The 14476-nt window shown below is 45.4% G+C and overlaps 1 protein-coding gene across 1 annotated transcript in view; it reads right to left on the bottom strand.

The window, feature by feature from the left end:
- The window catches only part of CSMD3 (CUB and Sushi multiple domains 3), a 2836509-nt gene that overhangs the window by 1905206 nt on the left and 916827 nt on the right, over window positions 1–14476 (bottom strand). Inside the window, exon 6 of the mRNA XM_085605076.1 lies at window positions 6994–7106. Within this exon, the coding sequence (XP_085461202.1) occupies window positions 6994–7106 (113 nt within the window). The remainder of the gene's footprint in view (window positions 1–6993; window positions 7107–14476) is intronic.

Raw genomic sequence — 14476 nt, 5'->3', positions numbered from 1 at the left:
AATCCTTATTTTAAGACTTTCGGTATTCACAGAAGGCATTTAGGAGTCCTAAAGTTAGGACTCCTAAGTTCTGTGAATACCGAAATGAGTAAGTGCCTTCTGTGAATACCAAAATGGTAGTAAGTTTAGGATTTTGTCTTAAGTTAGTTCTGTGAATCGGGCCCTTAGTATATACATTAAATATTATTTCTACTATCTCAGGCTAGAGGCCAGCTAGAAAAATGAGTTAACAACAATTTATTTATGTATTAAAAGCCCAACGTAATGGTGATGGCAAGGTTTTGATAAAGGTTAAGTTAAAGGGAGTTCAGAAAGTAAATTTTTCTCTGCCTGAAGCTCTTGGAAGCTAATTTGCCTCAGCCCTCCAACTGTCAGCCAGCTAGTGAAGGGCCCTGATGAGGTGTGAAAACTGGTCCCAGAACACAGAAAATGACTTGGATGTGGGGAGGTGTTTTTGTTCCTCTGGCAGGAAAACAAGTTGGGCTGTGCTCAGAGACTTAATTTCCTTCAAAGGAGAATCTCCCCATCACAAGCAGATAGAAGAGGACACCTGAATAGGCACATTTCTTTGTCTTCTCAGTCAGATAGGCACCAAGCCCAGGGGGGCTGCTGCCCTTGCCACTGGTTTGGAGTTGCACCAGAGGAGGAGCTGTTCATCCACACCTGTGTGTGGGCAAACAGGTCCTACACAAGGGGCAAGGGTTTCTCTTGGATTTAGCAAGAAGCAATGTGCAGACCCCTCAGAATTTCGTGATTTGCAAAACAATCGCAAAACCGGCACATTGTAAAAATGCCATGATTTTTACAAAACTGTCTGAAAAATATGTACAAAAAAATAAACCTAGCGTTCACCCTGTCTTTACTGGCTCTGTGCTGCCACTGAGCCATTAAAGGGAGGGTGAGCAACAGGCAAGCAGCAGAGTTGATAAATTCCTCTGTTGTGTGCCTTTGAAATGCACCTCACCCCCCTCCTGAGCAAATAGCCTGCAGGCCACCACACATCTTTGTGTGCCCCCTGCAGGCCATTTGAAAGCACAAGTCAGCAGTATTTTTTGTGGCGGGCACATAATATGCCCACTGCAAAAATACCACAAATTCTGAGGTTTTGGGCTGCAAACTGTGCTTTTTTTTGGCCACTAAATTTGCCACTCAAAGCCGCAAAATCCTGGGGGGGCTGACTGTAGGATTCTTTGCATTAGGGCACATAGGAACTGCTGCAAAAGTGGGCAGGGTAGTATTGTCGCCAATGTGGAAACGTTTAACACTCCACAGCATCGAGTAGTTGCAGAATCGTTTATTAGGTAATTCGTAGCAAAAGAAATGTTCCATTCATCAAGGTAGACAGCAGGCAACTGACCCACAGAGTTTTACCTCCCACCAACATTCTAAGGCTGCATTCCACATTGTATCCTGAGGATAGCACACAGGGTTACCCTGGAAAATATTACCCCATTGGTTAGAGTGGGCTAGGAGTCCCCCCCACCCACAAGCTTGTGCCAGGCATAAATGAGAAAACCCAAGACAACTTTTTCAGAACACTTGGACATGTGGAAGAACAGAAGAAAATCTTTGAGACATGTGGGGCAATCTGAAGAGCTAAATCTGCTCCTACTTATGCCCAGGACAAAGAAGTGGACTACAATGGTCAGATGGCTGATGTCCTGTGTGGCTTCAGGGCCGTAACAAGCAGCAAGAGGACTTTTCCTGAGGTGTTCAGCTTACCAGTACCAACAGGACCTGATCTTGACCCTGCTGGTGGCCTCTGCTCGAGTGATTCTCAACCCAAAAGTGCTGTTCCTGAGGTCCTAGGACCGTTAGCTGTGTCTATCTGGACTTCTCCTGCCACTCCTGAAAACCAGTGACTTTGAGAATTTTAAAGACCTCCAGAGGACCGGCACAAAGCCTGCTAAGCGAAGCCGCTCAAGGCAAGATATAGCAGGCCTGTAAAAATGGTTTCCTCTGCTTAGAGCTTCTAAGCAACAGCGAATCCATTTCAGCAGGACTCAAGAAGAAGGTATCTGGGCGTGTGGAGCCCTAGTTGGACACAATCTGCAGCCCTGCCACACTGGAGGATTTCGAGCTCTGCAAAAGAGACTAAGTCCGAAGATAAAAAAAACTTGATTTGGTGAAGGTGCCAAAAGTATCCGGCTACAGCGAAGACTTTCCTGAGCACGGATTTTGAGTTTTCCTACTCAATGCTTTTCTCACTAAAGCCAGTGGCTTCACCCAGACCTTGTCTAACACTGTGGAGCTGTAGCCCGATACAACCTGATGCCTTACCCTGCTGATGGATTTGAACTTGTAGAAAAAAGACTACGTTGCAAGGTAAAACCTCTGACAGGGTCAAACCGGGTTGATGAAACCAGCCTACGCTTCATCGCATTCTGCTTGAAAAAATGCCTGTGTCTCTATCACAACCATCTGATCTGCATTGCCGCTTAGTGCTTTTTGGTGCTATATTTATTCAAATCTTTCAAATTCATACCTCTAGTTCCCTTTATTGGGGTTTTGTCATTTTGCTGCCATTTTGGCTGTTAAAACATTCTCTATTTCTTATATTGGAGTGGCATTTGCATTGCCTTGGGTTTTTGACTTAACCGTTTTTGGACTACTAAATGCTTTACACATTTTCTCTATGTTAAATTTGTCTGCTCTGTGTCACAGCTACCAACGGTTAAGCTCAAGTTTTTAAAAAGTGGAACCTTTTACCAGACCTAAAAAGATAAAGCCTTTATTACTCGTGGGTGGTCCTCAATCCACACCAAATAATAAACCACTTTCTGACAGAATTGTAATATACTGTTTCTACCTAGTATTTTGATTCACTGTCTTGTCTTAGGCTTGTTAAGAAATACAATCTGTCATGTTTGTCTTTATGTATATATGTGCATTTCATCTCTTTACTGGAGGTTAAGGCCATGACCAATTCTATCAATATTACTTATACCCATTGCTTAAGAAACTAGAATCTAAAATATTTATTAAATCTCTTAGGTACTGTGGCAAATATTTCCTTTTTCATTAATTTACTGTTGGTTAGTAAATAATCATTAGGCAAGCTCAGCATTTTCAGAGACCCTCTGTGGTGTGAGCACGACTACTTTGGAAATTGCGATAGCAAAATGATTACCATTAAAAGGCTGAACTGGGGATATTTAGCAAAGAAATCCACTTTAAAAACCGTCTTTAATGATTGCTTTTCATAACTGTAGTACACCCCTATTTACTCAATTTTGTTCATGAGATTAATGTTGCAATTTTAATTGCATGTGAATTGCATATTTATGAATAGTATTGAATACATGTTTTTACTACCATTTTATATGCCATTTTATATGCCATTACCGATCTCCGCTATCCCTAGGTGTGAATTTGTTCCTTGAAAGGTGTGTTCCTTTTGAACCTAGCAAGCAGTAATGCGGCTACATGCATGGTTAGTGCAATTTAGAAAATATTTAATTTGTTGAATTTTGCTTACATTATATAGTGGAGGCAGGCTCAAAAGGGGCCTTAGTTTCATTGCGCCCAAAATTATATTGAGAGTTTTTGAAAGTTTTGCTTTTGTACAATACATAACATATACCTACACTCTGACATCTCATGCATACCATCAACTGTTTCAAAGCCCTCTGTCAGATAGTGGTTAATTACTGGAAGGCATTTCTGGTTAAATGTTTTAATATAGCTAGCATATATTACTGTTGCAAATATGGATGTTAAGTGCATATGCAGAAGGCAGATGACTGGTGCGTTCTATATAGAATATATGAAACGCCCAAATTAATCACTGCCAGAAATGCTATTTTTGCAGCACACATATTCTTAGCAAGACTGTATATCACATCTCATTTTTTTCAAAAACATCACTGTCATTATTATTTTTTATAGATTTACCAGCTAACAAGATTGCTTGAAATATGTATAACATTCCATGTATTTTTCTTTTTGTGAAAGTACGTGGAAACTTATGCTGGGCACAAATGTCCAAAGGGTGATAGGTTAGATAACCTCACAAAATACTAGAGCAGAGACTCAGTTGCATCTGATTACGGATATGGGAATTGAGTTCTCCTCTCCCATTACCCTCTTCATTTGCTACTATATCTACAGGGGATTATTAGGCAGAAATTATTCCATGTGTGATGTCATTTTTAAAGGGTCCTTCATGCCTACTTATTGGGACAGGTAGGGGGCCAATGGAACTCAGGGAAGACTCACTCAACCATGCTAAAGATTCTAGTATTGTCCAATCTCAATACGTGTGTAAATCTGGTTGGGTTTTGTCATGTGACCACTGGTTCTGTAATCACAATTTGAAGCTAGCTGGCTAAGGGGTCAGAAATTCATGAGGACAAAACACATCTCTGTGTAAATGTGGTCCACATGCCTAACAGTGATGATGGAAGACTGTTGCTAGTGAAGGATTTGTTCCAGCATGAGGCACAATTATCACAGCTGGTGTTTACTCAATGTGCACTAACTGCTACCCATGATAGACACATGCTTATGGTGGAAATCACAAAAGTACAATTTACAATATAGGGGCCATTGTCTATGTTGAATATAAAAAGTTTATTTTCCTTTATTGCGATGAATACCTCAAAATGGTTTATATTTCAATATTTAAAACACACTTATTTCCTGTGTGTGTACCATAATCCTTTACTTCCAGAGACCATTTTCTGTTTGATCCTTTAATTGTCAAGATTCCAGTAGCAAAGAAAGTGCAGCCCTGCTTGTTTCTTCCCGTGTGCACATACATTAGTATGCATGATTTTGTCCAAGGTTTTCTCCATCCTAACCATGTTCAACTGTGTTGTTTGGAATACATTTGAATTCTTGGTGGTGTAAATGGTCAAATTCACCATGGATAATAAAACCAATAACAGTAATTTGATGTTACCATTCATTTCTTTATCAATTTGAAATCATTCTAAGGTGAGTATGGATGGCCTCCAAAGTAGTCACACGTTTACAGAGCGAACTTCTTCACCATTCTTGCTGACATGGGAATTAAATGTGTATATAGCTTTCCACCTATAAAGTTGGAAGCAACATGATAGATGATCTTTACACTCATCTCCATGCAGTGATGCAGGGATTATCACCAAAAATGTGCATTAACTAATCAAGGTTTGGCCTGATGCCTTGCATTGAAGAACTTGCAACCACCGAACATGGGTGTTGATTTATTTGGCAATTTCCCAAAGGAAGTGTTCGTATTATGACTGAATTAAAAAAAACACTCTGGTAATGATTTAATTATGCCATTTGTTGTGAACCTGTTCTTTCCTAAGACGTTTATACAATGCTGTCTTTTGTGTTTCGAAGTCCTCTTTTAAAAGCAAAAGATTCTATTGTAGTGTTTCCTAATATGTAACATTTTCCAGTTGATAATTAATTGTCGCCCTACTCTGCAATTCAACCTGCTGTCAATGTATTTGTTATAGTTCCAGTGTAAATGTGAGCTTCTGAAATGTGCTACGTTTCACGTACCACATTGTGCCAAGTCCTTTAAACTTCTCTAACAGAAACCAGTAGATAGCATGCTGTATTAATATTGATGACAGTGGCAGCTACTTTGTTTTCGATTATTTTATCCTCATCATATCAACATTCTCTCAACAGAAAATACCATTTTTCACAGTTGTTTTTATTTAGCCCTGTGCGATTTTTTTTACAAAGTCTCAAATCTACATAAACATTCATGTAGATTGTTAATTTATTATTATAATACCATTACAACAACAGACCTCAAATGTACTGCAGTTTTGCCTTTTCCTCTGTCTGACGTGTCACTAGTTACATATGTCTTTTTATTTGGATAGCGTTTTCTAATTTGTTTGAAAGGAGATGCAGAATAAAGTCCCTTCATACTGCTGATTTTGACCCAGTCATCTGAAGACCTTTACCCCTCAGTGGTCTTTTTTATTGCTTCCATTCACTGTCCCGAATTATAATTGCTATTGTTTCACCTTAACTTAAAGGTAAGCTTACCTAGTACTTCTACAGCTTTACATTTACTCAAAATCGGTGCCTTATTTGTCTTTTTTCCTGACGATTCACATTATAAGAGATTAATTTTAATCAGCATCTAGCTGCCTTGTGCTTGCAATTCATCACAAATATAGCTTCATGGATAGGTGAAGGTGCTGTATCATGCAATGTTTTAAATGATGCTTTGTTATGAGTATTGCCTTTGACTATAGGAAACTGATAGGGAGTGCAAAATGATTACTGATACCAAAATGGGTTGCTATCACACTGAGATGATAAACTGAAGACAAGACACTCTTTCATATTACATTATTTTCAAATGAAAATGACCAGTCTTTAACACACTGTAGAATTGCTTTGAACCGTCTTTCTATTGAATAGGTTTCACCCATGACCTAGGTGGGCAAACAATGAAATCTAATGCATGTGATGATTTACAATTCTAAAAAAAAGACTAATAAAGATATGTATGTATTTCACTAATGGGTGATGACATAAACGCCTAGGTATCTTCAGCTGAAACTGGATTTCTGGCATTTTTCTATTTCACTTTAAACAATAATGTTGTGTATGAACACAATGTATAACAAAGCAAAACCAAACATGATTATGACAACAGATAATTCAACCAACCTTTCTAAATTCAGTAACAGTACATGTGGTTTAAACTGTGAATTGATAATAATTGAACAAGCAAGCATCATTGTAAGGTAGGACAATAATGCTTTTGACTGGCTCACAACCCAGAGTGCTTAAAGAAAGCTCACATGTCTCAGATTATCTTTCACTAGGTGTTCCATTTCTATATTAAGCAATAGATAAAACAGCACAGTCTATCCTAAGAGTGACTTATCTTACAGCTACTTATTATCATGTAGCGCCAATGTGTAATGAGAACCTCTTTTGCAAATACCATACTAACGTCATGCATGCATAATGTGCACAGTGTCACCACGGGAGAAATTAAAGTGTCTTAATGTTATGAATGTATTGTACCTTGATATTGGGCACTGAATCCACGGTATCTATGGTTGCTGTCAGTCACAAAATGAAGTCGGAGCCAATTTTTGTTACTAATAACTGGAGGAGGCACATTCATTCCAGATAACCTGCATTGGGAACAAATACAAAGCAGTTATTCATTAAATCATAATTTCGATCTAGTGAATCTCAGTTTTAGATCTGTTGTAATCAAAGATATCATTACTAAAAATGAATGCAATAATGTTCGTTCTAATACAAATTATGTTCACCATCATGTAGTTGTAATATATAAATAACATCCTACAAATATATAGTTAGCAATATCAAATAGGTTGGTTAGGTCTGAATTTCGATGTAAAAACCCCCACATTTTTGCATTACGTATAACTTCGGCGCAATTTGACAAACTTGGAAACAACGTTCAAGTTAAATAGCAGAACTGACTGAATTTTGCCATTTCAAGTTATAAACAGATAATTTGGGGTTAGGGGGGCAAAAATAGCTGACAAGAATTGCAACTAGCTTGTTATGAAATTAGAACTGAACTCAGGGGAGTGCCTGTACTTGGTTTGATGTAAATCCTTCTACTACTTTTTGAGAAATTTGTTTTACAAAAAGGTGTCAGATGGGCTTCAAAATGGTTAAAAATGTAGAGGAACACTGACAGTTGCAAAGATGCTTTTCAATTTGCCAACAGCTTAAGAGATTTGTAATGAATTTTCACACCATCTGGCAGATATTTACTATGTTTAGCTTACTGTTGGCATTTACAAAGGTGTTCAGATCCATCAAATGGTTATAGCTAAAAGGAGAGCAGTAAATAAAATGATCATTTAAAAATAATGGTGACATTGTTTGCTAAATCTGCTTAAAATGTAAAAACCTATACAATTGTAATGTTCTCTGTTGGTAAATCAAATTCCGTACAGATCTATCATAGAGTGGCAAAGCTAAAGGCAATATGTATTCATTTGTTAACAACTATGGTGCAGGGAGGAGCCTAGCGCGCATCCAAGATGGTCGCGTGAGCACAGGGCTCCCCGGACCCTCGCTGCTCCTCGGAATTTATCCTGACTTTATCCTGACTTGGTTGATGGAATCTGGAAGACGAATGTTGGCTGAACACTAAACTCCTTTCGGAAACCAAATCGGACCTGGCAATCCTGAGTTATGGTGGTTTGAACTTTTGAGGCCCAACCGATGGCTGTGCCCGATGCGAGGGTGATCTGTGGAGCCGGGGCGTAGTTGAACAACAACGGCAGCGGGGCTGTGCCAGTGGCCGTCCCATCACTTTCGGTTTCACTTTTGGATCTCTGAGGGGCTGGACAGTGGAATTGCTTGGTGCGACTGGGCTTTCACTTTGCCTTCGCTTGATGCCTGTGTCTTCGCCTGCTGCCAGTGTGCCCATCGACGGTGGTCCCTTCGCTCCGCCACATTGCGGCCTCTGGTGCGGCCCGTGTCTGCTTGGCCTGTGCCCCCTCGACGCTTACTCGGTGGTCCCCTTCGGCGAACGTGGTTCTCATGGGAGGCAGGGGAGACCCCGAGAGGCGTAAGACCAAGACATCCCTACGTGGGGGACCGGTCCAGACGAACAACATGGACCGCTACACTCAGGGTAAAGGATCCCCCGGGACGGCCAGTGTCCCCCCGGATGATGCCAGTGGTGGCCCGTCCGTTTCTCCGGATCTGTCCCTGCAGGATATCATGGGCGCCATTAATGGCATCAGGGAGACCATCGCTACGCAGTACGAGGCCTTGGCCCGTAAAATCGACACGGTAGCCATTGATGTTACGCTAATCCGGGCGGATCTCTCTAAGACCAACGAGAGGGTTCAATCGCTGGATGTGTGGACGTCCTCCCTTGGTACGGACGTGTCGGACCTGCAGACTACTCTCGGTGATCTCAAGTCGGCCAACGATCTGATGGCCCGGCGGCTGGAGGACTTCGAGGGACGGGCTCGACGCAATAACATCCGCGTCATAGGCGTTCCGGAGACCTCCGACAACTGCCCGGTTGATCTCATGGTTGAGGAGCTCATCCTCGAACAGCTTGCCCCCGCTGGCCTGAGTAATTTCTTCGCCGTGGAGCGGGCCCATCGAGTTCCAGGTGGTCGGCCGCGACCGGGGGCCCCCCCGAGGCCTATTGTTGCGAGACTTTTTCATTACAGAGACCGAGATGCGATTCTGCAGGCCTCACGGGTCCATGGCCCGGTCCGATATGAGAACTCGTCCATTAACTTTTTCCTGGACTTCACCCAACTTGTCCAGAAACAGCGGATGGGCTTCCAGGGGGTGAAGCGTCGTCTCCGGGACCTGGGTCTCAAGTACTCTATGCTTTTTCCTGCTAGGCTCCGAGTGGAATATGAAGACCGGACTACCTTTTTTGACTCTCCGGCGACTGTGAGTGACTGGCTGGATTCGCTGCCGGACCGGGGTGACCAGACTGGGCCCTCTGCCGGTACCGAGGGTGGCGGGTCTCCTTCGGAGTGACTTTTGGTCCTTGACTTTGCCACTTTGTATTGTTCGGCTGGGTTCTACTTCTTTTGTGCATTTTGTTTCATTATGATCTGTGTGGGGGGCGGGCGGGGACGGGTCCCTTTCCTCCTCCGGGGTCTTTTCGTAGAATGGGGTTTGTAGGGCGACAGGCACACTGCAAGTTGGGGTGGTTTTTTGGACCGCAGGGGTGCAGGGTGGGGGGTGTTGGATTTGGGGGGGGGTTGGCGGGTGGGTGGGGTTGTTTGGATTTGTGTTTTTTGTTTTCAAGGCGAGGTATTGGCTATGGTTCAGTTTCGGGTGTTGCGCTATTTGCTAGGGGACCTTTGATCTACTGGAGGGGATGGGGGGGACGGGTTGAGATTGATGTCTTGGAACGTCAACGGATTGGGGTACCGTATCAAACGGGGTGTTGTGCTGCAATATTTGCGTCGTCTGACTCCTGATGTGGTGTTCTTACAGGAGACGCATCTGGTTGGTAATGTTTGTCATGCCATGAACAGGGGGGGATACCGACTCGTGGCCCATTCTGGTTACACCACTGGTTCTAGAGGGGTATGCATTCTCCTGCGATCTTCACTTCCGTTAGAGATCACCAGGGTAGTCCTAGACGATAGAGGGCGCTATGTGGCTCTGACTGGGAGGTGGGAGGGGCAGTCCCTTTCCTTGATCTCGGTCTATGTTCCCCCGGGCCTCCAGAACTCCACCTTCTCAGACTTGGGTCGTATGCTGCTTGGGCTTCCTGACAGTCTTCTGCTTATGGGTGGGGACTTTAATTCGGTTGTCTCGGGTGACCTGGATCGCCACCCGCCCAGGGCCCTCCCTGCCGCCCAGGCGTGGCTCGGCGGACTCCTGGAGACCTTCGGTCTGGTGGATTGTTGGAGGTTAATGCATCCGACACAGTGTCAGTACACATTTCACTCTGGGGCCCATGGGAGTCTCTCCAGATTGGATTATTTTCTTATGCCCGCGGCCCAGACTGCCCGGATTCGAGAGGTTAAACACCTGGCCCGGGGTATCTCTGATCATTCCCCACTGTGGTTGCTTTTTGACACTGGGACGCGGTCCGCTGGGCGGATCGCTCCTATTAACCCTTGGTACCTGCGAGACCCCAAGATCCGTGATAGCCTGATTAAGTCGATTGATCAATATTTTCTTGAGAATGAGGGGTCGGTGTTGTCCTCAGTGTCCCTGTGGGAAGCTTTTAAAGCAGTGCTCCGCGGGCATGCCCTGTCCCAGATAGTGGAGGCTAAGAGGGTTAAGAGGGAGGCGGTGGTGACGCTGGAGACTGAAATATCGGGGCTGGAGACAGCCTTGGAGGCGGGTGTCACTCCGGATGGGCTGCATGCCCTCAGCCTGAAGCAGTTTGAATATAAGTCTCTTGTTACTGATGCTGCCAAGACCATGTATAGGGAGCAGCAGGGTAGGTTGTATGATGCCGGAGACAAGGCGGGTAAGCTGATTGCCTGGTTGGACAAGAAGGAGAGAGTGAATCGTGTGGTTCCGGAGCTTCGGGCTTCGGATGGAGTGTGTGTGACTGAACCTGGTGAGATTGTGGAGTGTTTTGCTGACCACCTCCGGGCTGTGTACTCCCCGGTGTCTGATAGAGACGAGGACGACTCTCGTCTTCTGCTGCGGGATATTGCCCTGCCCGGCTTATCCGTCGAGGACCGCGAGCTGATGGATGCCCCTTTGTCTGTCGACGAGATTGCTACTGCGATTCGCTCCCTTCACTCGGGCAAAGCTATGGGCCCCAACGGCCTGCCGATTGAACTGTATAAATTACGCCCGGATAAAATCGCGCCTTTCCTCCGTCATATGTTTCAGGAGTCGCTCGAGAGGGGTTCCCTTCCCGACGACCAGCGTCTGGCTACTATAGTGGTGATTCCCAAGGATGGTAAGCCACGTGACCGCTGTGCCTCATATAGGCCTATTTCCCTACTAAATGCCGAACCCAAAATCCTTGCTAAGGTCCTCGCTAATCGCTTGCTGAGCGTTATATGTGACTTGATACATCCGGATCAATGCGGCTTCATCCCTCATCGTAATACCGCTCTCAACTTACGGCGTCTGCACGGCGTCCTCGCTAGGGCGGAGTACTTCTCTGAACCGGCCGTATTGGTCTCCTTAGACGCCACAATGGCCTTTGACACCATTGAGTGGCCATTCCTTTGGGCCGTCTTGGCGAAGTTTGGCTTTGGGGAGGGATTTCTTAGCTGGGTGAAGCTTCTTTATGCTGGACCAATGTTTCAGGTTGTTGTCAATGGGCGGGTTTCTCGGCCTTTCGCTCTCGGGAGGGGAACTAGGCAGGGGTGCCCGTTGTCCCCGCTGCTCTTTGCTCTCGCCTTGGAACCGCTCGCTGCCTGGCTCCGTTGGGAGCCCTCGATCAGGGGGCTCCGGTGGGCCCCGGGCTTCGAGGATCGGGTCTCATTGTACGCGGATGATATTCTTTTGTATCTCACCTCGCCGCGGAAGTCGCTCAATGTTCTCTTTGATGTCCTTACTTCCTTCGGGAAAAATTCGGGTCTGATAATTAATTGGTCCAAATCTTGTGTTTATCCTATCTCTGGTGGCCTTCCTCTCTTGCCGCCTCGGCTTCCGCTCCAAATATCTCAGTCCGGCTTTAAATACCTGGGGGTGTACGTTTCGTTGGATCCGGCGGTCCGCTTTGAGCAGAATCTCCTGTCTCCACTCCGGCATTTGAGGGCGGATACGGCTCGGTGGTGTAAGTTGCCCTTGTCTCCAATTGGTCGCGCGGCGCTGTTTAAAATGATGTCCCTTCCCAGATTTCTTTATGCACTCAAGAACTCCTTCGATGTCATTCCGGCGGCCTACTTTAGGGAAGTGGAGAGTTTGCAGAGGAGACTGGTTTGGGACGGGCGAGCGCGTATCGCTTTGGCAAAGCTGACTCTCCCCTGGTATGACTGGGGCATCGCGCTTCCTGATATTAGACGGTACTATTGGGCCTCCCAGCTGTCTGCCATTAACCATGCTACGTACACTCCTGGTTTGAACCCGGCATATGAGATGGATAAATTCCTGCTTCCCAGCGGTAACTATAACAGAGCGCTTTACTCTCGATCCGCTGGTAGGATCCTTACGGGCCCTACTAGGATTGCGGTACGTGTGTGGAAGGCGGCGAACGTAGCGATGGGCTGGAGTGAGCGTTTAACGTGTGCCACTCCTTTATTCGCCTCAGAACGCTTGGGAAGCCTCTGGACAACGAAAGGCTTCGAGCGCTGGGACACGATCGGCATCAGCAGAGTGGGGGACCTATGGGTTAAAGGTGCGGTTAAATCCTTCGCGGCGCTCCAGAGCGAGCACGAGCTTAGTGAAAGAGAGTTCTTCCGTTATGCACAGGTTCGGCACGCCCTGCTCTCGGTCTTTGGGGAGGGGACCACGGTCCCTGCTTCTTCGCCTCTCGAGGACCGCATACTCGATGGTCACGTCCCCGACAGCACTATCTCCTTGATTTACAAAAAACTGATAAATAATCGGGCTGACCTCTTGGTGCGTCTTCGGGAGGCATGGACGGGAGATGGGGTGGAGTTGGACGACGAGGACTGGCAGTCTGCACTGTCATCCCCTAAGGAGGTGGCCATCCCGGCCCGTCTCCGTCTGGTCCAGCTTAAGATTCTCCATCGTGTTTATGTGACGGGCCCCCGCTTGGTCTCGATGGGGTTCTCTGACAACGGACTCTGTAAGCGTGGCTGCGGGCTCAGTGTCACCTTTCTCCACATACTATGGGAATGCCGCGAGGTGGCGGAATATTGGCGCCAGGTGCATGATGTTATGAGACGAGTCACCGGGGTCGCTCTGCTACCGGAGGTGCGTCGCTGTGTTCTGAATGTATGGGAGCCCAATGACTATAATGCGGCTCAGGCTCGGTGGGCGGCCTTGGGGAACATGATCGCAAAGAGAGATATAGAGCAGCTTTGGGGTTCCCAACGGCCGCCCACCGTGTCCGTATGGAAGGAGAACATGGACTGGTGCATGTTCAGGGAGAAAACTGTGTATGTGGCTCGTGGTAAACCGGGGGCATGGGGTAGAATTTGGGGGCAGTGGAACGTGTATCGCGGGTCTATCTGTGCTCCCCCCCTGGTGGATACATCTGGGGTTGCCTCGTCCCCCTGATCCTTGAGGGTTCCTTGCTTATCTCGTACTTCGGAGTACAGATTTGGTCCTCCCGTGGCCCCCCCTCCCTCTCAGGCCTCCTTTTATTGACCGCCCTTCGGTGGTCGGGTGTGGACTCCCCCGGCTGTGGTTCGACGCCCATTTCAAGTCGTTTCGCCTTGCTTTTCGTTTTTCTTTTTTTTTGTTGTTATTTATATTAAAAGTGTGTATCCTGACTTCCCTTATGTGCAGTCTGATCTACTGTAATATAGCGGAGCCCCTGTGGGCCAGTCATTGTTTTTTGATCTGCTTGACCACTTTACCTACTAGCGGCCGGCCCTGGCGGTTGTAGGCCCGCGCTTGTAACCTTTTCTCTGCACAATAAAACTTTTTTCAAAAAAAAAACAAAAAAAAAAACTATGGTGCAGTTTAAAAACATATATGACATGGTATTTTAAGCATAAGTGAAACTCAGTCCAGAAATTTCAGACTGAATGCAGATCTGATGAGAGGGGGGAAAATTAAAGAAATGGGGCCAAAAATTATTTGCTCCCCTAATAATCTTAGTACAGTATCATGGATGCGAATGACCTTTGGCAGACACCATGTCTAACTTAATCTTGGTATTTTAAGTGCGTGTTGATACTCAATAAGGGCATTCTTGGATTTGCACTTGGATAATAGATCCCGTGGTGGACGGGTTGATATATTTAACCTTAAACCCGTGTTCACTCCAATCCGTAAAGCAGTTTGTAGCGGGCACAATCCATATTGCTACATGCAATTACACTATGAATGGAAACAAATGTGATTACCCAACCCTGAGGGTAAAATCTGAATAATCATGCTCATATTTAACCCCATCCATTATGTATATGTTTTATTTCTT

The sequence above is a fragment of the Triturus cristatus genome, chromosome 5_1 (genome assembly GCF_964204655.1).
Source record: "Triturus cristatus chromosome 5_1, aTriCri1.1, whole genome shotgun sequence".
In the NCBI taxonomy this organism is placed as follows: domain Eukaryota; kingdom Metazoa; phylum Chordata; class Amphibia; order Caudata; family Salamandridae; genus Triturus; species Triturus cristatus.
This window is presented reverse-complemented; position numbering and strand designations above follow the sequence as displayed.